Here is a 24,203-nt window from a genome sequence, read left to right on the forward strand (position 1 = left end):
TCCCTGCAAGATCCGGTTAAAACGCACGACTCAGTCGGAGTAACGAGGAACTATTGTGGATTACAAAATTTTATTATTTTTGGGATTTGGTGCGTGAGTGAGAAGGCCATAATAAAGCCTGTCCGCCCACCGACGTATAGTATATAAGCCAGGGAAAGTCTCGAAGGGACTCCTGTGAAGACGAGCAGAACTCCATTCCCTGCAGCCCTTACATCCTGGAAGCTGAGGTGCCTTCGCACGGACGAAGACTGAGGATGACGGCGAAAGATGTGTTGATGATAATGTTTATTTATGTGTATTTTTATATTCAGGAAGGTAGAGGTACCGACACTCCTAGCTGTGAGGTATGCATTAAGACTACAAGAACAGGTAACCATATTTCCCAAACCCTAATTTGGCATTCACAATACGAGTGTAAAGGAGATGTATCGAGATGTAGATACCTAAATATAGACTATAGTGTGTGCCATTTAGGAATAGGAGAACCTAAGTGCTTCAGTCCAGAGTATCAATCCCGTACAATTTGGTTGACTCTCAGGAATGGAGATCCTCAGGGGACCCTAATTAATAAGACGGTGTTAGAATCCGTACATTCTTCGGGTGTTCTGCTATTTGATGCGTGTAAAGCGATATCAAGTGGTAGAAAGCCGTGGAATGTATGTGGGGATCTTAGATGGGAGAGGACGTATGGGTCTAATGATAAATATATTTGTCCCAGTAGTAAAAATAAATATGTGAGTCCTAGATGCCCAAATAGAGACTATAACTTTTGCCCATATTGGTCTTGTGTGGGGTGGGCAACTTGGGGACAGACAGTAGACAAAGACATGATAGTGACTAAGTTGCCTACCAGCCCATATTGTAAGTCTATGGAATGTAATCCAGTCCATATACTTATAAATAACCCCGATAAGTTCTTAGACAAGTATGGCAATTTATTTGGGTTTCAAATATACGGGACGGGTTTAGATCCTGGGACAGTATTGTTTATAGGGATAGAGACTGATACGGTATCCTCCCAAACTCATCAAGTATACCATTACTTTTATGAAGAGATGAGCATAGATATTAAGATCCCCCATAATGCTAAAAACCTGTTCATTGATTTAGCCGAAAGTATTGCCGGTAGTCTTAATGTTACCAACTGCTATGTGTGTGAAGGTACTAACATGGGAGACCAATGGCCTTGGGAAGCAAAGGAGGTAATGTCCGGTTCTGAGGCAGTTGACCAATTAATATCTACACAAGCCGCCTATCATATGAGTGTTAGAGGTAAATCTGAGTGGAGATTAAAGACCTCCATCATAGGTTATGTTTGCATAGCAAGGAAAGGAATAATGTATAATACTTCTGTAGGAGAATTAACTTGTCTAGGGCAAAAAGCTTATGATGATGATACAAAGAATACAACTTGGTGGTCTGCTTCAAATGTCTCAGAACCATCTAACCCGTTTGCTAGATACGCCAATTTAAAGGATGTGTGGTTTGATTTATCCATCACATCTACCTGGAGAGCCCCAGCAAATTTGTACTGGATCTGTGGTAAGAAAGCCTATTCCGAGTTGCCACAGGACTGGGAAGGGGCATGTGTGTTGGGTATGCTCAAACCATCCTTCTTCTTGTTACCGATTGAAACAGGTGAGACTTTAGGTGTTAAAGTGTATGATGTGAATCATAGGAAGAAAAGGGGACCCATAGAGATAGGTGCCTGGGAAGATAATGAATGGCCTCCCCAGCGTATTATAGATTATTATGGGCCAGCCACGTGGGCAGAAGATGGTACCTTTGGTTATAGAACCCCTATTTATATGCTCAACCGTATTATAAGATTACAGGCGGTGGTTGAGATTATTACTAACGAGACATCACAAGCGCTCAATCTTCTAGCGAAGCATAATACCAGGATGAGGACAGCAGTCTACCAAAATAGATTAGCCTTGGACTACCTTTTGGCAGTAGAGGGAGGTGTATGTGGGAAGTTTAACCTGAGCAATTGCTGTCTTCAAATAGATGACGAAGGGCAAGCAATAGCTGAGCTTACTAGCCATATGGTTAAACTAGCGCATGTGCCTACTCAGGTATGGAAAGGGTATAATCCAAGTAGTTGGTTTGGTAGCTGGTATGAGTGGTTTGGAGGGCTTAAGGCAGTGATAGGTGGAGTCCTACTGATTTTAATGTTGTGTCTACTCCTGCCGTGTCTTATACCCTTAGTAGTTAGGTCTGTGCAAAGCCTGATAGAAAATATAGCAGAGAGGAAGGCTGCTGCACAGATAATGGCAATTTATAAATATGAGGCTCTAGATCAGGGAGAACCAATGCAGGAAGATGAGTGTTGAAGATTCACATCATAAGTTAAGTCTGGTCTGGTTCAGGGTAACTTGCGGTGTATGCAAACTAAGGTTAAGTGATGCCTCAAGTAATTGTGAAATATCAAGAGGCATCAAAGGGGGGAATGTGGTGGAATCTCGGTAAAAATAAATTTAGTAGGCCGAGATTACCACGTGGCATGTGTACGTGCATATGCTGACGTATCGATCAGTTGGTTGCACGAGGCAAGATACGATCAGTAGTGTACGGAGCATGTGCAAGAATACAGGATGTAGTATTCCCCTCCTCCATTGTGCTGGACAAGCCATGCGGTCAAGCAGGAAGTTAATTCTTACTTGTATTGATTGGTCAAGAGAATGTGCGGGTGGAGCTTAATATGGGAGGAGTTATGTGCCTATATAAGGAGCCTGCACTATTGTCCGGGGCTCAGAACTTGTTGTATTTTGGTGACATTAGTCCCTCTGAGTCCCGATCGGTGATCCAATAAAGAATCTCTTCCTTCCTGAAGAAACCTGTGTCCATCTCTCTGTGCTTCGCTTCCGTCAGTTTCTCCGGTATCAGCCTGGGTGCCATGTCCCTCAGGTTTTAACTCTTCACAGGTAAACATAGCAGTTTCAGAGAAACTGCTACGTTTACATTTGCGGTTAATCCAGCCTCTAGTGGCTGTCTTCCGGACAGACACTAGAGGTGCATCTGTGACGCTGGAGGCCCAATTCGCCTCCATCGCGCAGAGTGTCTATAGGAAAGCATTGAGAACTTTCTCTGAAACTGCTATGTTTACCTGTGAAGAGTTAAAACCTGAGGGACATGGCACCCAGGCCACTTCATTGAGCTGAAATGGTCTGGGTGACTATAGTGTCCCTTTAACGCTGTTACGGCGTTATATGCCGTCCGCATTTTAATGGGCTGTTAAGCTGAATTCTGATGACTCCGCAATGCTATGGGGCTGGTATGTAATTTTTTTCCAGGGCTGGTTTTCATACCCAGTCCGGCCCTGGGTCCCCCTCCCCAATACACAATACAATAGGTCCCCCCTCCCCAATACAATAGGTCCCCCAAGCCCCTTTATTCTTACCTTCAACAACAGCTCAGGGAAGAGAGGCCGCGATGCAGTCTCTGTAGAGCCGCCGCCGCGCAGCCGCCGGATGTGACGTCATGTCGTCATTTGCCGCTCACATCCGGCGGCTGACACAGGAAGTAGCTGTGCCCTCGCACAGCAAGCAGCAGCGGCCGGTGCAGGTGTGGCTGCGGCCGTGCGGTTGTGGCTGCGGCCGCACGGCCGCATAAGCAAACAGAAAAGATTTTTTTCATGTCTTGTGGCTGAGTGCAGCCACATGTCAAAACGGCCCCAGGGCTGGCGGCCTACCGGGAAATTTCCCGGTATCCCGGTAGGCCAGTCCGGCCCTGTAAGTGTGGGTGCATATAATTTGAAAGAGGGGAACTACGGTTGAACAGACATATAGCGTAAATTCTAGTTTTTGTTTACGTTTTGTTTTGATCAGAACGTGCACTATTGACTCCGTCCTGAAGGGGTTAAAGAAGCTCAGAAAGGGGGAGGATCCACCTGAATTACTTCCCAGGACAGCCTGGTGTGAATACATGCCAGACTGGCTGTCAGTCATGTAAGGCCAGCCGATTGAGGGCAGACCAGGCACGGAGCACTGTTTCAGTGCTCTCTGCAGGGTCACAGTGCCCTGATCATAGTGCAAGAATGTCTGATGTGCTTGCGTTATTCTAGTTAGGGACAGTGGCGTCTCTAAGATTCATTTTTAGGGGGGGAACATGGTGGGCCAGGGACAAAAGTAGGGGGGCACATTTAACCCTGCCCTCGCCGCAGTTTGACCCCGCCCCTGCTGCATGTTAACCCCTTCAGGACGGGTGACGGACGAGGTCCGTCATCCAGGGGATACCCTTAACAACGGGTGACGGACCTCGTCCGTCACGCGGTAAAATTAACCCCAGATCGCCGCAATTGCGGCGATCGTGGGGTTAATGGTGCTCCGGTCTGCCTCTGTATTAGAGGCAGACCGGGAGCACCCGATAGTGCGCCCCAGTACATGTGCCCGCTCTGACAGCATGTCTGAGCGGGCACATGTGCTGTGTATACTCCGGGTTCAGTGTGAAGTGCAGGGAGACGGATCTTCAGTGATCCTGCCCCCTGGTGTAAAAAAAAAAGTAAAATTAAAATCCCACCCCCCTTTACCCATGTTAATAAAAAATTAACCCCTTCCCTGCCAATTAATCACTGACTACAGTGATCAATTGGCATGGATTACATTTTAATATGATCTGATTTTTTTTTTAACCCCTGAGGGTTAATTCTTTTTTTTTTTTTTAACCCTCAAGGGTTACATTTATTTTATTAATTCATTTAAATATTTTAAAATTATAAATTTAGCTAGCTGGGGAGGGTGGGAGTTAGTGGGGAAATGGGGGATTTAGTGTTAGGCTAACTAGGGGTTAACGTTAATAAAAGTTTTAAAATAAGCTTTAAAAAGTTAAAAAATTAAGTTAAAAAAAGTTTTAATAACGTTAAGTAAAAAATTTAAAAAAATAAACCCTTTACCCAGTTAAAATTAACCCCTTCACTGCCAGTCTATCACTGCCTACAGTGATCAAAATACAGATCACAATATTATACTGTGATCTAATTTTTTTTAACCCCTAAGGATTAGCTTTTATTTATTTTTTAACCCTCAGGGGTTAAATTTATTTAATTAACTAATTTAAATATTGTATAATTAAATATTTTGCTAGCTGGGGTGGGTGGGAGTTATGGGAAAATGGGGAATTTACTGTTAGTGCTGCTTACTGCTAGTTAGGGGTTAACGGTAAAAGAAAAAGCTTAGAAAATGTTAAATCTGTAAAAAAAAGTTTTACGAAACTTTAGGAAACTTTCAAAAAAAGCAAAACAAAAGTTTAAAAAAAATAGTTTTAAAAAGTAAAAAAAGTTTTAAAAAGTTAAAAAATACATTTAATAACGCTCATTACCACTATACCTGGTACAAGCTAGCAGAAAAATGATCCTACGCTAAGGTTCAAAATATGCCTTTTGAAATACCCTGGGATGTCTTCTTTAAGAAATGGTATGGCTTTATGGGGTATTTGGATTATATAGCCTGGTACAATACTCTAAAATGGGACATGGGCACAGCGTAAAAATGTAAAGTTTGAAAAAAAATGGAATGGCTGTGTCCCAAATGTGCCCCTCCGATGTCCACATATACCTGGCAAAGGTACATATGGGGGTATTTTTGTACTCAGCCGACATAGCTGAGCAACATATAAAGTATTATAGAGTGGTGGTACACATAAGGTTTGCAAAATATACTGTGCAAACTCACTTTGTGTGTCAAAAAAGCAGAAAAAACGCTTATTACCACTACACCTGGTACAAGCTAGCGGAAAAATGATCCCACACTAAGGTTCAAAATATGCCTTTTGAAATACCCTGGGATGTCTTCTTTAAGAAATGTTATGGCTTTATGGGGTATTTGGATTATATAGCCTGGTAAAATACTCTAAAATGGGACATGGGCACAGCGTAAAAATTTAAAGTTTGAAAAAAACTGGAATGACTGTCCCAAATGTGCCCCTCTGATGTCCACATATACCTGGCAAAGGTACATACGGGGGTATTGTTGTACTCAGCTGACATAGCTGAGCAACATATGAAGTATTATGCAGTCGTAGCACACATAAGGTTTGCAAAATATACTGTGCAAACTCACTTAGGCCCAGCGTCAAAATTCAAAATTCTGTAAAAACTGATATGGCTTGGTCTCCAATATGGCACTGTAGCTTCACAAAATAGTGCCAAAGACATTAATTGGGGATGTCTTTTTACTCAGAAGACTTAGCTGAGCATAATTTGGAGGTTTTTAGTGGCACATATGAAATATACAAAATGCCCAGCAAAAATGCAATCCGTATGTAAAAAAATGCCCCAAATTATTTTTTACCACATAATTTGGCATATATTGGTGAAAAAATGGGGGCATGCTAAGGCACAATATGCACCTTATGATATACCCTGGAGTGTCTACTTTTACAAATGGTAGGCCCTTGTGGTTTTTTTTTTTGAACAGTCAAACTGTTATAATATAATACACACACACACACATACTGCTGAGTCCATACACACACAGACTGCTGAGTACACACACACACAGACTGCTTAGTCCACACACACACACATACATACACACAGACTGCCGAGTCCATACACAAAAAGACTGCTGAATCCATACACACACACACACACACACACACACACACACTGCTGAGTCCATACACACACACACTGCTGAGTACACACACACAGACTGCTGAGTCCACACACACACACACACACACAGACTGCTGAGTCCACACACACACACACACACACACACACAGACTGCTGAGTCCACACACACAAACTTCCTCACTAGCAGAGACACACACATACCAAGCCTACCTGTCACTGGAGGCTGTTGCTGGGGGTCAGACAGCCATCTTCTGGCCTTTCTAGTAGCAGCAAGGTCTGCTGCTTAATGGCGGGGGCGGGGCTTATGTGCAGGAGGTCTGGCTTCGTTTGGGGGCGGGGCCTGTGCCGGGGAGCCTGTCAGTGCTCCCTCCAGCCCCAGCATCTCTCCACAGACAGCACCCAGCGCTCCAGTTCCTTTGTCCTGCATTTCCTCGGCCTGTCACAGGCTGTTACAGCCCGAGGGAATAGAATTTAAGCACATGGCCAGCAAGTTGCCGGCATTTGGGGGGCACAAAGTGGGGGCACAGCATGATGTATGGAGGCCATGGCCCCCTGTGGCCCCCCCTTAGCGACACCACTGGTTGGGGACAACTGCATGGTGTCCGCAGAAACCGGACATCAGAAAACAAAGTTGGGATGGTGGGACAGAACCTGCAAATAGGGACTGACTTGCAAAAATCAGGGTGATTGGGAGGCCTGTGTAAGTCTACCTGGCCTCCTCTTTTAAAGCATGTAAGGTACACACATACACTGCAAAACAATGTGACAACACACACTATTACACTCACTCATGGACATGCACTCAAACAGACACACACACACACACACACTGAAACTGAATGCCAGATACATTAAAAGGCTACTGCACTGCACAAATAGAAGAAAACGCCTCCGCGACGCTCCTCCTATCCATTGCGTCGGCCGGTGGGCGAGACTGATCTCGCCCACCGGCCGAGGGGACCTAATGCGCATGCGCGGCAATGCCGCGCATGCGCATTACGTCTCCCCATAGGAAAGCATTGAAAAATTATTTCAATGCTTTCCTATGGGGTTTTGAGCGACGCTGGAGGTCCTCACACAGCATGAGGACGTCCAGCGACGCTCTAGCACAGGTTTCCTGTGCTAGAAACCAGGAAGTTCCCTCTAGTGGCTGTCTAATAGACAGCTACTAGAGGTGGAGTTAACCCTGCAAGGTAATTATTGCAGTTTATAAAAAACCTGCAGGGTTAAGAGTAGTGGGAGTTGGCACCCAGACCACTCCAATGAGCAGAAGTGGTCTGGGTGCCTAGAGTGTCCCTTTAAGTGTATATCTAAAATAGCTAGCAAAAGCTGGACATCTCCCTATGGGAAAGCATTGGATTGGCTAAAATCGTCACGGGTGCGGGGCCAAATGTCGTTTTGGCCATTCGGGACCTCCATAGAATCAGTGCTTGTCTATGCAGAAAATTCACCATCCCTCTCTATGTTCCATCATTGCCCCTGCATTCCCAAGGCAGTCCGTATAGTAAAGAGGGAGTTAAGCACACACAATCTTCAGCTGCCAGAAGCTCTCTCCAACTCTTGCAATCTCCCACTACACACATTCACTACACACCCACTGCATATTTGTGGGCAGACTCAAGGGTGGGCACTATGGGCAGAGCAGTCACTGTGGTCGAACTCCAGGGTGTGCCCCAGACCTTGAACTATGTCAGGGAGACCCAACATTTCTGATGGCAGCCCTGGAGGATAGTTACTTTCTTGATGTGTTTTGCTGTTGTAAGTAAGGTAGAAAGAAAGAAATGGAGAATGGAAAAGATAACGAAAGCTAAGTCAGCTCATATTGTATGGGATCATAATGTGTTGCAAAAAGGGGAGGAGAGTGTTATGTGTGGGGTGTGGTGAAAATAAAAACCGTAGGGAAGAGTATAAAAGCTCAAAATGAACGGGGGACCTTCACCATTACCGAAAGCCAAAGAATGTATATTGGTTATGTGGTGGAATCTCGGTAAAAATAAATTTAGTAGGCCGAGATTACCACGTGGCATGTGTACGTGCATATGCTGACGTATCGATCAGTTGGTTGCATGAGGCAAGATACGATCAGTAGTGTACGGAGCATGTGCAAGAATACAGGATGTAGTATTCCCCTCCTCCATTGTGCTGGACAGGCCATGCGGTCAAGCAGGAAGTTAATTCTTATTTGTATTGATTGGTCAAGAGAATGTGCGGGTGGAGCTTAATATGGGAGGAGTTATGTGCCTATATAAGGAGCCTGCACTATTGTCCGGGGCTCAGAACTTGTTGTATTTTGGTGACGTTAGTCCCTCTGAGTCCCGATCGGTGATCCAATAAAGAATCTCTTCCTTCCTGAAGAAACCTGTGTCCATCTCTCTGTGCTTCGCTTCCGTCAGTTTCTCTGGTATCATTTGGTGCATTGGCCGGGAAGCTCATCGTTCAACGGTAGCTGAGAGGCAGAGGCGTGAGACGGTCTATCTTTGCCCACGTTCTCTACGGCTGCACCCCTGAACTTCTGCGTGGACCTCCCTTCGTCTCGGCGCCACTGGTCTGTTGTCCAGGAGATCATCGGCCTCTACGTAAGAAGTGCTGGGGTGTCCCCGTCGATGAGTGTGAACTCAGGTTCAGGAACGAGGAGGTAAGACAACTGCTGTTTTAGACGGCAGACCCACTAGGGGTATACCGATTGTGCGGTAGGCCCATCAGGGGTTTGAATTGTGTATGGAATCTGCCCCCTCTGTCGGAGGGAAGGAGCGAAGGCGCACCGCTCGATCGAACGCTCTTTAGTCAGACCGTTTGATTTTGTTAGTCAGGCGGGGCTCTGGTGTAAATAGCCCTAGCCGGACACCGGTGTCTTGTCTAGACTAGCGTTCTAGGGTGTATATTTTGTTCGCTAGGTCGGAGGGACCGGGAGACTAAGCGGCGTCTGTGTAAATTCGGTTCGCTAGCTCTCAACCTATCTTGGCTAAGTGGGAAGGCGTGTAAATTTGGAACCCACTAGATTTTTGATAGTAATCGACTAAGAGGCGTCTGTGTAAATTCGGTCCTCTAGCTCGCTATATGTGGTGCTTGGGCAGTGTGGCTAACCAAAACGTATGTAGATTGTTTTTGGTAGTCCATTCAAGGTACTGGCCAATAGTTTAGTTGGGAATTGTAAATGTGATAAAGATTGTTTAGTAAAGTGTATATCTTGTTAGATAGCGCGAGCTCAGCCGTCTAGCGAGAGTGTTAATAGTGTGTTGCTGTATTATAGTGCACGGTACCATAACCCTGTATATTTACTGACACTGTATATAAGTACTAATCATTGTCGTCTATGCATGTTTAACACCATAACCACTAATAATTGTATTGTGACCTTAAATTGTGCTTTGACCTATGCTAACCGTACTGTAACCGCTATTTGTAAAAGACGATGTTACTGGGGTGTGTTATAGACGGGTAATTCGTATATAGATAATTATAGCGTGGGTGACTGTATAGTTTCGCCAAAGGGCATAATATTGATTATCTAGTGACTGGTGTAACAGCTGTGTGTGTACGGGAATTCCCTGAGTGTTTATTGTGTTATTGTGTACGCTTCACTTGGTAACTGTACCACGTGGTGCTGTTGCCAGAGGAAACGGGTGTGATTGTTGAATAGTACGCGTGCATAGTATTCGTTGTCAACGACGTTCCATTGATAAGTATGGGCGCGTCGCAGTCAACGATCCCGGATCCCTTAGGTTGTATGGTGAAGAATTTTAAAAAGGGATTCAAAACTTGTGATTTTGGGGTTAAAATGTCTCCTGTACGTTTGGTCACTTTGTGTACTAGGGAGTGGCCCACTTTGGTTGCGGCATGGCCGCCACGTGGCAGTTTGGATCCAACACTGGTACAGCGCTTACACGTGGCTGTATCAGGTAGGCCTGAACTTTACGGGCAGTTTCCTTATATTGATTGTTGGAGACAGGCCTAAATGACTCGCCAAAATGGATTCAGACATGCCACGAGGAGCAATGTCGCCTCATGGTGGCTAGGACTTGTTTGTCCACTAGGACTGGTGTTAGGCCCATTTTGGACACGCCCCCTGAGTCCGAGATCCCTTTGCCGCCCCCTTACTTTCCGTTAAGAGGAAGTGACGCAAATGCAGGAAGTCCTGCACCCCTTCCCCCATTGCCCCATCCACTTCCGCTTCCTCCTCCAGTACAGAATCCACCCCCTCTCGTACTAAATCTCCCCTTCCGGAACCAGAGCCAACCCCCATTAGATCCGAATATCCTGATTTGGCGCCACTTCAGACTTCCGGTCAAGCTTCTTCTAGCTCGGCTCGAAGTGTTTTATTTACTACCTTTTCCCAAAACCAAGCTCCCACATCCTCATGTTTTATTACCCCCCGACCGGAACCTCTAACTGACGCCCCTCCACGTAGCCCCATACTAACCCGACAACTGACTGGTACCCAACAATTAAAACATTATCAGATGCCTCTTCATCTGAATCCCGGGTCAGCCTATATCGATGCCGCAGGTCAAATGGCACATGCTGACCCAGTCTTCGTATATGTCCCGTTCACAACAACCGATCTCTTGAATTGGAAGACCCACAATTCCTCGTATACTGAGAAACCACAAGCTATGACTGATCTGTTCACCTCAATAGTACAGACACATAACCCGACATGGGCTGATTGCCAGCAGTTATTAATGACTTTGTTTAACAATGAGGAAAGGACAAGAATTAATCAAGCGGCCATTAAAGCGCTAGAGGATAAAGCCCGTACTTTGAATCAAGCCAATCCATCAGCATGGGCCGCAACACATTATCCCAACACCGATCCCGATTGGAATGTAAATGGTGCTGATATGGTTCAACTCAGAGCCTATAGAGACGCTATAATTGCTGGCATGAAAGCCGGAGGAAAGAAAGCCATTAATATGTCGAAGACAGTTGAGGTGATTCAGAAAAGTGATGAAGCGCCCAGTGTCTTTTATGACCGATTATTGGAGGCATACCGCTTGTATACCCCCTTTAATCCGGAAGACGCAGATAATTCCCGAATGGTGAACTCCGCCTTTGTCAGCCAAGCTTACGGAGATATTAAGCGCAAGCTACAGAAGTTAGAAGGGTTTGCAGGTATGTCTATCACCCAACTAATGGAGGTAGCGAATAAGGTATACATGAATAGGGAAACAGAAAGTAAGAAAGAGGAAGAGCGCAAGATGCATAGAAAGGCAGATATGTTAGCGGTAGCGATCGCAGGCGTAGATAGACGGGGCCCAGATAGAGGCGATAGTAAGTGGAATGAGGAACCTCTAAGTAGAAATCAGTGCGCATACTGTAGGGAAGAAGGGCATTGGAGAAATGAGTGTCCTCGAAGAGAACAGTGTGAGAGAGACAGACCTAGGACAGGTTATGGAAACTTTAGAGGCAGAGCGAGAGGTAGAGGAGGCCCCGGAGGGAGCAATGGTAATAGAGGGAGCAATGGGAACAGAGGAAGTGTTAGGGAAGATAGGTATTTCCCAGCAGCGCAAAGGCCCCGCGATAGAGAAGGCAGGGACTTTGTAGGATTGGCTGACACGGTCATGGAGGACTATTGATACCGACCGGGCTCCATCCCCCTTGGTCGAGCGGAGCCTATGGTCGATGTATCAATAGGGGGAAAAAGGAGTGCGTTCATGATCGACACTGGTGCTGAACATTCAGTGGTGACTAATCTAGTTGCTCCTCCATCTGGAAGGACTATTACTGTAATAGGAGCAACTGGAAGAAGTGCTGAAAAAACGGTTCTTAAAAGTCGACTCTGTACATTGGGAGGCCACGTAGTAAAACATCAATTCCTTTATATGCCTGAATGTCCAGTCCAATTGCTGGGACGTGATATGCTATCTAAGTTACAAGCGCAGATTACGTTCCTACCAAATGGAACAACATCCTTAAAGTTTAATGGACCTTCAGGTATTATGACATTATCCGTACCAAAGGAAGAAGAGTGGCGACTTTATACAGCGTTGACTAGCCAAAACCCTAGGAGTGATGAGTCCTTATTCAACATACCAGGAGTTTGGGCAGAGAACAACCCACCAGGACTGGCCCGCAATATTCCACCTATTAAAATTGAACTAAAACTTGGGGTTTATCCAGTAAGCCTAAGACAATATCACATCCCGCAGAAGGCTAAGAAGAATATCCAATCTTATCTGGATAAGTTCATACGGTATGGTATCCTAAAATTCTGTACTTCCCCCTGGAACACCCCATTGCTGCCTGTTCAAAAGCCCGGTACAGATGAGTATCGACCTGTGCAGGACTTGAGAGCAGTCAATGATGCGGTTGTTAGTATACATCCAGTTGTACCCAATCCATATAGCCTGCTAGCTTTAATTCCGGGCGGGGCTACTTACTTTACAGTCTTAGACCTCAAAGATGCCTTCTTTTGCCTCCGAATTGCCGTAGAAAGTCAATGTATTTTCGCTTTCCAATGGGAGAACGCTGTAACGGGCTCAAAACGCCAAATGACCTGGACAAGACTGCCCCAAGGGTTTAAAAATTCACCTACCCTATTTGGTTCAGCTCTAAGTCAAGATCTACTAGATTTCGAGTCCATCCCAGGAGAGTGTGTATTGTTACAGTATGTAGATGACTTGTTGATAGCAGCAGTTACAAAAGAAATCTGTCAGCAAGCAACGCACGATCTACTACACATTCTCTGGAAGGCAGGATACAAGGTGTCTAGAAAGAAGGCTCAGTTGTGTTTGCCAACTGTCAAATATCTGGGATTCCATATCTCTGAAGGTCAAAGAATTATGGGGCCAGAGAGAAAAGAAGCTGTGTGCCAAATACCGATACCCAAGAATAGAAGACAAGTGCGAGAATTCTTGGGGGCAGCAGGCTTCTGTAGGATATGGATTCCCAGCTATGCGATACTGGCAAAACCTCTGTACGCAGCTATCAAAGGTACAGAGCACGACCCCTTCTTATGGACTCAAGAACAGCAAACGGCATTTGAAGATGTGAAGAAGGCTTTGATGAGTGCCCCAGCATTAGGTCTACCTGATCACACATGACCATTCTACCTGTATGTACATGAGCAAAGAAGAATGGCTGTGGGAGTATTGACACAGTACTTGGGATCATGGCAAAGACCTGTTGCCTATATGTCTAAGCAATTGGATGCAGTGGCCAGCGGACTTCCACCTTGTCTAAGAGCCGTAGCTGCAGCCGCCCTGCTAGTAGCTGAAGCCGATAAACTCACTCTGGGTCAAGAACTTTATGTACGAGTCCCACATGCAGTACAGACGTTGTTGGATTACAAAGGAAATCATTGGTTTAGTAACAGCCGTATGACCAAGTATCAAGCAATGTTGTGTGAAAACCCAAGAGTGCATTTAGAGACTGTAAACACTTTAAATCCAGCTACCCTTTTGCCACAACCTACTGAAAGTCAACATGATTGTTTGGAAGTAATGGATGAAGTATTCTCAAGTAGACCAGATCTTCGTGATTTTCCCATCCAGAACCCCGATGTTCAATATTATACCGACGGCAGTAGTTATGTGAAAGAAGGGATCCGCTACGCAGGATATGCAGTAACAACAATAGACAAGGTGATAGAAGCTCGGCCACTGGCGAAAGGAACATCAGCACAAAAGGCAGAATTGATAGCACTAACACGAGCATTACAATTGGCTGAAGGTTTAAGAGTGAACATCTACACGGACTCCAAGTATGCGTTTTTAACCACTCATGCCCACGGAGCTTTGTATAAAGAAAGAGGACTATTGAATTCAGAAGGCAAAGAAATCAAGTACGCAGCTGAAATCCTACAACTATTGGAAGCAGTGTGGGAGCCGAAAGAAGTCGGTATCATACATTGTCGAGCGCATCTGAGAGGAGATGGTGATGTAACTAAGGGAAATCGGATGGCAGATAGTGCAGCTAAGCGTGCTGCTGAATCAGGAAGACAGGAATATGTGGGGCATATAGCTGCTCTTATACCAACTCCACTGTCTCAATGGACTCCAGTTTATACAGCTCAAGAAGAGGAGTGGTTAAAGACTGAACCTGGAAAGTATTTGGAGAACAAATGGTATCAGTTAGAAGATGGAAGAATAGTCATTCCAGCATCACTAGCGGTAGAAATTGTCCAAAACTATCACAACGGGACACATTCTGGGAGAGACAGCACAGAAGAATCTCTCAGAAAACATTTCTACATACCAAGATTATCCAACTTGACTCAGGCCATTGTACAAAGATGTGTAACGTGTGCTAAAAATAATGCAAGACAAGGACCAGTAAAGCCACCAGGAGTCCAGTTTATGGGGGGACTCCCCATGTCCGATTTACAAATTGACTATACAGTGATGCCTAAATCGTGTGGACATCGTTACCTGTTGGTAATTGTGTGCACCTATTCAGGCTGGGTAGAAGCATGTCCTACTCGTACAGAGAAAGCAGGAGAAGTTGTGAGATTCCTGCTACGAGAAATAATACCCCGATATGGACTACCCTGCTCTATAGGATCGGACAATGGTCCAGCTTTTGTTCATCAGTGCCTACAACAACTGACTCATATGCTTGGTATAAAGTGGAGGCTTCATACGGCATATAGACCCCAGAGTTCTGGTAAAGTAGAGAGAATGAATAGAACTATTAAGAATCAGTTGGCTAAAATGTGTCAGGAAACCCAACTTAAGTGGAACGTTCTCTTACCCATAGCTCTATTGCGAATCCGCAGTACCCCTACCAGAAGGATGGGCCTCTCTCCTTTTGAAATCATGTATGGGCGACCACCTCCCGTACTTGGTAACTTAAGGGGGGACTTGAGTCAGTTGGGAGAAGGAATTACCCGGCAGCAGGTTGTAGAGTTGGGTAAGACTATGGAGGAGGTACAGAAATGGGTACAAGATAGATTACCTGTGAATATTTATCCCCCTGTTCATAGTTACCATCCAGGAGACCAAGTGTGGATTAAAGAGTGGAATAGTGTACCGTTAGGGCCCAAGTGGAGAGGTCCTTATGTTGTTCTTTTGTCTACCCCTACAGCGATAAAAGTAGCCGAAGTGACTCCGTGGATACATCACTCCAGGGTTAAACCAGCAGCAGTCGATTCTTGGCAAGTTACAGCAGACCCAGAGAATCCCTGCAAGATCCGGTTGAAATGCACAACTCAGTCGGAGTAACGAGGAACTTGTGTGGATTACAAAATTTTATTGTTTCAGGGATTTGGTGCGTGAGTGAGAGGGCCATAATAAAGCCTGTCCGCCCACCGACGTATAGTGTATAAGCCAGGGAAAGTCTCGAAGGGACTCCTGTGAAGACGAGCAGAACTCCATTCCCTGCAGCCATTACATCCTGGAAGCTGAGGTGCCTTCGCACGGACGAAGACTGAGGATGACGGCGAAAGATGTGTTCTTGATAATGTTTATTTATGTGTATTTTTATATTCAGGAAGGTAGAAGTACCGACACTCCTAGCTGTGAGGTATGCATTAAGACTACAAGAACAGGTAACCATATTTCCCAAACCCTAATTTGGCATTCACAGTACGAGTGTAAAGGAGATGTATCAAGATGTAGATACCTTAATATAGAATATAGTGTGTGCCATTTAGGAGTAGGAGAACCTAAGTGCTTCAGTCCAGAGTATCAACCCCGTACAATTTGGTTGACTCTCAGGAATGGAGATCCTCAGGGGACCCTAATTAATAAGACGGTGTTAGAATCCGTACATTCTTCGGGTGTTCTGCTATTTGATGCGTGTAAAGCGATATCAAGTGGTAGAAAGCCGTGGAATGTATGTGGGGATCTTAGATGGGAGAGGACGTATGGGTCTAACGATAAATATATTTGTCCCAGTAGTAAAAATAAATATGTGAGTCCTAGATGCCCAAATAGAGATGATAACTTTTGCCCATATTGGTCTTGTGTGGGGTGGGCAACTTGGGGACAGACAGTAGACAAGGACATGATAGTGACTAAGTTGCCTACCAGCCCATATTGTAAGTCTATGGAATGCAATCCAGTCCATATACTTATAAATAACCCCGACAAGTTCTTAGACAAATATGGTAATTTATTTGGGTTTCAAATATATGGGACGGGTTTAGATCCTGGGACAGTATTGTTTATAGGGATAGAGACTGATACGGTATCCTCCCAAACTCATCAAGTATACCATTCCTTTTATGAAGAGATGAGTATAGATAATAAGATCCCCCATAATGCTAAAAACCTGTTCATTGATTTAGCCGAAAGTATTGCCGGTAGTCTTAATGTTACCAACTGCTATGTGTGTGGAGGTACTAACATGGGAGACCAATGGCCTTGGGAAGCAAAGGAGGTAATGTCCGGTTCTGAGGCAGTTGACCAATTAATATCTACACAAGCCGATTATCATATGAGTGTTAGAGGTAAATCTGAGTGGAGATTAAAGACCTCCATCATAGGTTATGTTTGCATAGCAAGGAAAGGAATAATGTATAATACTTCTGTAGGAGAATTAACTTGTCTAGGGCAAAAAGCTTATGATGATGATACAAAGAATACAACTTGGTGGTCGGCTTCAAATGTCTCAGAACCATCTAACCCGTTTGCTAGATACGCCAATTTAAAGGATGTGTGGTTTGATCTATCCATCACATCTACCTGGAGAGCCCCAGCAAATTTGTACTGGATCTGTGGTAAGAAAGCCTATTCGGAGTTGCCACAGGACTGGGAAGGGGCATGTGTGTTGGGTATGCTCAAACCATCCTTCTTCTTGTTACCTATTGAAACAGGTGAGACTTTAGGTGTTAAAGTGTATGATGTGAATCATAGGAAGAAAAGGGGACCCATAGAGATAGGCGCCTGGGAAGATAATGAATGGCCTCCCCAGCGTATTATAGATTATTATGGGCCAGCCACGTGGGCAGAAGATGGTACCTTTGGTTATAGAACCCCTATTTATATGCTCAACCGTATTATAAGATTACAGGCGGTGGTTGAGATTATTACTAACGAGACATCACAAGCGCTCAATCTTCTAGCGAAGCATAATACCAGGATGAGGACAGCAGTCTACCAAAATAGATTAGCCTTGGATTACCTTTTGGCAGTAGAGGGAGGTGTATGTGGGAAGTTTAACCTGAGCAATTGCTGTCTTCAAATAGATGACGAAGGGCAAGCAATAGCTGAGCTTACTAGCCATATGGTTAAACTAGCGCATGTGCCTACTCAGGTATGGAAAGGGTATAATCCAAGTAGTTGGTTTGGTAGCTGGTATGAGTGGTTTGGAGGGCTTAAGGCAGTGGTAGGTGGAGTCCTACTGATTTTAATGTTGTGTCTACTCCTGCCGTGTCTTATACCCTTAGTAGTTAGGTCTGTGCAAAGCCTGATAGAAAATATAGCAGAGAGGAAGGCTGCTGCACAGATAATGGCAATTTATAAATATGAGGCTCTAGATCAGGGAGAACCAATACAGGAAGATGAGTGTTGAAGATTCACATCATAAGATAAGTCTGGTCTGGTTCAAGGTAACTTGCGGTGTATGCAAACCAAGGTTAAGTGATGCCTCAAGTAATTGTGAAATATCAAGAGGCATCAAAGGGGGGAATGTGGTGGAATCTCGGTAAAAATAAATTTAGTAGGCCGAGATTACCACGTGGCATGTGTACGTGCATATGCTGACGTATCGATCAGTTGGTTGCACGAGGCAAGATACGATCAGTAGTGTACGGAGCATGTGCAAGAATACAGGATGTAGTATTCCCCTCCTCCATTGTGCTGGACAGGCCATGCGGTCAAGCAGGAAGTTAATTCTTATTTGTATTGATTGGTCAAGAGAATGTGCGGGTGGAGCTTAATATGGGAGGAGTTATGTGCCTATATAAGGAGCCTGCACTATTGTCCGGGGCTCAGAACTTGTTGTATTTTGGTGACGTTAGTCCCTCTGAGTCCCGATCGGTGATCCAATAAAGAATCTCTTCCTTCCTGAAGAAACCTGTGTCCATCTCTCTGTGCTTCGCTTCCGTCAGTTTCTCCGGTATCAGTTATCCTAAGAGTCAGTGGAGCCCACTGAGGAGCACTGCAAGCACCATAAATATATCTGTAGTTGTTAGGATGCCAGGAGTGCCTTTGGGCCCACACCCAAATATAAGTAATAAACCCATGTTTGAATGGTTTGCATCTTACCTGGGGTCTGGCGGGCACCAAGACACCACTTCCTACCTTCACCATAGCCTACAGGAGTGGTGGAAGCTCTCAGTCTGAGCTGAGCTCACACCAGGCGTAGCTCAAGAAAGCTAAATGAAGCTCCTAAGCACTCACGGTATAGTGGTTACAGTGTTTGTATGGCTCTGTTAAATTCTAAGCTTCTTCTCTATCAAGTATTTCCAATGTGATAGCTCAATGAGTAGTACTGTGTCCCTGTTACCTTTCAAAATATAGTTTCAGACTTTCACCCTTATTTTGAATTCTTATTGAATATTATTAATTTTTTAGCTGATCATGTGGAGAAATGCACAGAGAATCCAATTAACTCAACGGCTACAAGAATATCTATGACCACGAACCATTATAAATTCTTTGTCGAGTGTGACTACCCCCCTGGATCATCTGTTCAAGCAAAAAATGGAAAAATATATAATAAACACAAAATCCATGGTTACTTTGTGCACAATTCTCTCATCCTTAGTGGTGAGCAACGTCCAAAGAATTGCAAGGTGGTTTGGATTGCTCCAAGTGGGGAGAGGCACCTTATAAATTGCGTGTCGCACAGTAAGTAAATTTATACAGTAATAGTATCTTGCATTTCCTGTATAGTACAGATATCTGTTATCTTTAGCCAGGCAACTGTATTTACTATATGCAAACATCATGCTCAGATGCAGGTATTCGTTTTACATTTTGGTGGCAAAGAAATGCAGCTATCCAAAAAAATATCAGTTTCCTTCCAAATAACCAGAAGAAATAAATCACAATTTTAAAAGTAGTTATGTATTTTTTCACAGAGGTGTCAGATTAGATTACATGATTTAAACAAGGCATCTCAAAATAATAACTCATGGGCCAATTCCAGACTCGTAGCTACTCATATTTGATCAGTAGCATTATTTTTACACTAAATACGTCAGGGTTATCATCTGTTTTTGAAGAGAGAGCTTTGCCATACCTCAGTGCCCATATTGCAGGTTGCATGGTCCACATGAAGGTCATAATCAGGCATAACTTAATGTATATGAGGAGACAGGCTTGGCAGCACTGTTTGCCTGCCATGTGTGCTCCAGCCAGCCTTATTACTAAAGTTCTGGCATTATGTATGTCAAGTGCGGAAGCTTCTGTGATGACTCTGGCCAAAGCACACGGCATTGTATGTATCTGTGTGTGTATGTGAGTCTGTTTCTGTTAATCTGTTAATGCATCTAATTAAAGTGCAGTGTGGGGTAAATGCTGCAAGGTTGGGGTTCATATTGCAGGTGTGGTGCTAATATTCTAAAATGCATTTAGACTGTAAAATGATCATCATGGCACAAGCCAGATTAAGATTACCCAGAGCCCTAGGCAGGATGTCTGATTGGCCCAGGGCTCTGTTCTTTGAGTGTTGTGTGAGTGTGTGTGTAGAGAGTGAGTGTTGTGTGTGAAAGGTTAAGAGCTATAAGTGGGGAGGAGGAGGCTGTGCCTGTGTGTTTTTATTGAGTATTGTGTGTGGTGAATTTTGTGTCTGTAGGTGAGTCTGCTGTGGCGTAACCAACCTCGCTACTGGGCATTGGAGAAGCCTGTTTGCCAGCCTCTTACCTGCTGACTATGGCCCCTGAGTTATTTGGCCCTTCAAGTATAGTATTTGGGCCTAATGGATTGTTATAATGCTGTTCCTGGCCCTTTATACTTTGGGGAAGGATCAGTACTTGTTATATGGCACTTCGGACACAGTCAAAGTCGTCAAAGCTGTCGAAGTCGTCGAAGTGGGCGAAGTTGTCAAAGTGGCCGAAGTCGTCGAAGTCGTTGAAGTGGCCGCCATTTCGGGACTTCGACACGTGTTCACGGCCATTTTAACTTATTCGAACGCGGTCAGCGGTGTGTGCAGCCAAATCCATGGAACTGTTTGCGGCTACCCAGTTGCACGAACACCGCTGACCTGTACCTTCTTCGACACTGCGGCTGGAGACTAAGTCCCGTTCGAAGATTCGAACGCTCGTTCGAATGGGACTTAGTTATTTTCCCGGTGTAAAATAGACCGACCGCACAGCCCAAATCCATGGAACTGTTTTGGGCATGAAAATGTGCCTCCGGTCGGTTATAAAGGACTTATACCTATCTCCCGAACGGCTGAATGGATTTGAATGATTTTTTGATATGTTTGTATGTGGAATGTGCTGATTAATAATATGTAACTATTACATATTTAATATTGGATGTATGGTTTTAGAGTATGGTTTTAGAGTTATGAATGTTGGTTAAAAAGTATGTTTTAAACTGTATGTATAATTGGATTACCTCTCAGGCTAAGGGGAGAGAATCTGTGGGATGTAACCATTGTGTGATTGGGGAATGTACTAATTGTTGTGGATCCCTCCCTTGCATGCGAGAATGTCTTAAAAGGAGGTTGTGTGAATAAACCTAGAGTTCCTGCTTAACCCTCAAAGTGAAGAGTCGTCTCATTATTGGAGGAGGATTTATTGTATGCTGTTCCAGTTTGACTGCTAGGAGTGTAAACCTATTCGCATGGGTTTTCCTATTCGGCTGTTTGCAGCATCCAAATGCTTGAGAGCATTCATATGCTTCTCCGATTCGGTGGTTGTGGTGTCTGCTGCAGTGCTTGGAGTCCTCAGGAAGCACTAGGAGCATCCTTCAACGGAGGTACTCGGGGTGCCAGGTGATCCGTTACATTGGTGGCAGCGGTGGGATGGCGTCCTAGTGCGAGGAGACGCAGCTCGGAGACACTGGTAACGTTTGGAGTTAGAAATTGAGGGCAACGCTAGTATCCGTACAGCGCCCCTGACTACAGCAAGCATGGCGTACTGCCACACTATGGAAGAGTTTGACGCTATGATGAAACTGCGGCTGAAGTACTTTGGACCCAATCCAGCTGAGAAATATGTGCAGTTCGTGAGGAACCTAGTGTTCGAGACCCTGCAATACTGGGCAGAGAGAGAAGGCCGGCTGGCATGTTGGGAGGAACTCTAGCGGCAGATACAGTTACGGGAAGAGGAGAGCATCGGTCTCTCTTCGCAGCGGCAGCCAGCAGTTCCAGTGAGTTCCAGGGAGCCGAAGGTGCCGTCCTTCCTCCCCAGCGGCAGCGTGAGTCCCAGGGAGCTGAAGGTGTCACCTTCCTCCCCAGCGGCAGCGTGAGTTCCAGGGAGCCGAAGGTGCCGTCCTTGCTCCCCATCGGCAGGCTGAGTCACAGGGGGCAGAGGTACTTGCTCCTGCCCTCTTGCAGCAGAGTGGTATGCCAGGAAGGCAGTCTGAAATAGGTATGGGAGATGAGCTTGCTACCCCCTCTCCCCAATGGCAGATTATTAATGTACAGGGAATTGGGAGCCCAGTCTCCATTCCCCAGTGGCAGCGTGAGTCCCAGAGAGCCGAAGGTGTCGTCCTTCCTCCCCAGCAGCAGCGTGAGTTCCAGGGAGCCAAAGGTGCCGTCCTTGCTCCCCAGCGGCAGTGTGTGTTACAGGGAGCAGAAGGTGCCGTCCTTCCTCCCCAGCGGCAGGCTGAGTCACAGGGGGCAGAGGTAGTTGTTCCTGCCCTCCAGCAGCAAAGTGGTATGCCAGGAAGGCAGTGTGAAATAGGTATGGGAGAGGAGCTTGCTACCCCCTCTCCCCAACGGCAGATTATTAACCCCTTAAGGACCCATGACATGTGTGACATGTCATGATTCCCTTTTATTCCAGAAGTTTGGTCCTTAAGGGGTTAATGTACAGGGAATTGGGAGCCCAGTCTCCATTCCCCAGCGGCAGCGTGAGTCCCAGAGAGCCGAAGGTGTCTTCCTTCCTCCCCAGTGGCAGTGTGAGTTCCAGGGAGCCGAAGGTGCTGTCCTTGCTCCCCAGCGGCAGTGTGTGTTACAGGGAGCAGAAGGTGCCGTCCTTCCTCCACAGCAGCAGGCTGAGTCACAGGGGGCAGAGGTAGTTGTTCCTGCCCTCCAGCAGCAGAGTGGTATGCCAGGAAGGCAGTGTGAAATAGCGATGGGAGAGGAGCTTGCTACCCCCTCTCCCCAGCGGCAGATTATTAATGTACAGGGAATTGGGAGCCCAGTCTCCATTCCCCAGCGGCAGCATGAGTCCCAGAGAGCCGAAGGTGTCGTCCTTCCTCCCCAGCGGCAGCATGAGTTCCAGGGAGCCGAAGGTGCTGTCCTTGCTCCCCAGCGGCAGTGTGTGTTACAGGGAGCAGAAGGTGCCGTCCTTCCTCCCCAGCAGCAGGCTGAGTCACAGGGGGTAGAGGTAGTTGTTCCTGCCCTCCAGCAGCAGAGTGGTATGCTAGGAAGGCAGTGTGAAATAGGTATGGGAGAGGAGCTTGCTACCCCCTCTCCCCAGCGGCAGATTATTAATGTACAGGGAATTGGGAGCCCAGTCTCCATTCCCCAGCGGCAGATACAGCAGGGAATTGGGAGGCAAGTCTCCATTCCCCAGCGGCAGAGTGTTCTATCGGGAGAGGAGCCTGTTACCCCCTCTCCCCAGCGACAGCTTAGTGTACCAGGGGGAAACTGTAAGCCCCACAACTGTGCAGATGGGACCGTGGTCTCTGCACCTACAGCACAGGGTATAAGGACAGTCAGTCCTGTCCCCCAGTAACAAGGCTGCTAGCCAAAGGGGAGACAGTCGGTCTCCCCCTCCAACAGCGGAGCTGTGTATCTAAAGGGGAGACAGTCGGTCCCCAGCAACCAGGCTCCAACCAGACTACTCCCGTGGTAGTGCTGGCACCAGGGCAGAGTACCGCTGGTCTCTGCCCACTCAGCAACCCACCAAAACAGTCTACCAGTCCCCCACACAGCCGGGGTGAGGCACCTGGACCTGGACAAGTTTTTCCCTTACTCAGGTCTAGTAACTAGTGTTGTCGCGAACCCGAAATTTTCGGTTCGCGAATGGCGAACGCGAACTTCCTCAAATGTTCGCGAACCGGCGAACCGGGCGACCCGCCATTGACTTCAATGGGCAGGCGAATTTTAAAACCAACAGGGACTCTTTCTGGCCACAAAAGTGATGGAAAAGTTGTTTCAAGGGGACTAACACCTGGACTGTGGCATGCCGGAGGGGGATCCATGGCAAAACTCCCATGGAAAATTACACAGTTGATGCAGAGTCTGCTTTTAATCCATAAAGGGCAGAAATCACCTAACATTGACACCTGTCCTCAAAGCCCCTGATACACACTGACACAGAGCAGAATAGAGACTGTTCCCCGTCCTCAGAGACCATGATACACACTGACACAGAGCAGAATAGAGACTGTTACCCCTACATAGGGTCACTTGGCAGATATGGCGGGGTCGTGGGAGGGGGAGGATGACTTTCACCTCTTCCCCTGTTAGATTCCCGTTGTGCTGTGACATCACCCTTATACGCTGTGTAAAGCATACTATTTAATTTGATCAGCATGGCCACTTGAGTTTTTATAGTTTTCACGCTGCTTGTAGTTTATATATGGTTCACAAAAATCAAACAAACGATAAAGTAAAC

General features: G+C 45.8%; 1 protein-coding gene across 1 annotated transcript in view; it reads left to right on the forward strand.

The window, feature by feature from the left end:
* Window positions 1-24,203, forward strand: part of LOC134573201 (uncharacterized) — a 159,920-nt gene that overhangs the window by 13,675 nt on the left and 122,042 nt on the right. Inside the window, exon 2 of the mRNA XM_063432782.1 lies at window positions 19,036-19,311. Coding sequence (XP_063288852.1) covers window positions 19,036-19,311 — 276 coding nt within the window. The remainder of the gene's footprint in view (window positions 1-19,035; window positions 19,312-24,203) is intronic.

Source organism: Pelobates fuscus, chromosome 9 (genome assembly GCF_036172605.1).
Source record: "Pelobates fuscus isolate aPelFus1 chromosome 9, aPelFus1.pri, whole genome shotgun sequence".
In the NCBI taxonomy this organism is placed as follows: Eukaryota; Metazoa; Chordata; class Amphibia; order Anura; family Pelobatidae; genus Pelobates; species Pelobates fuscus.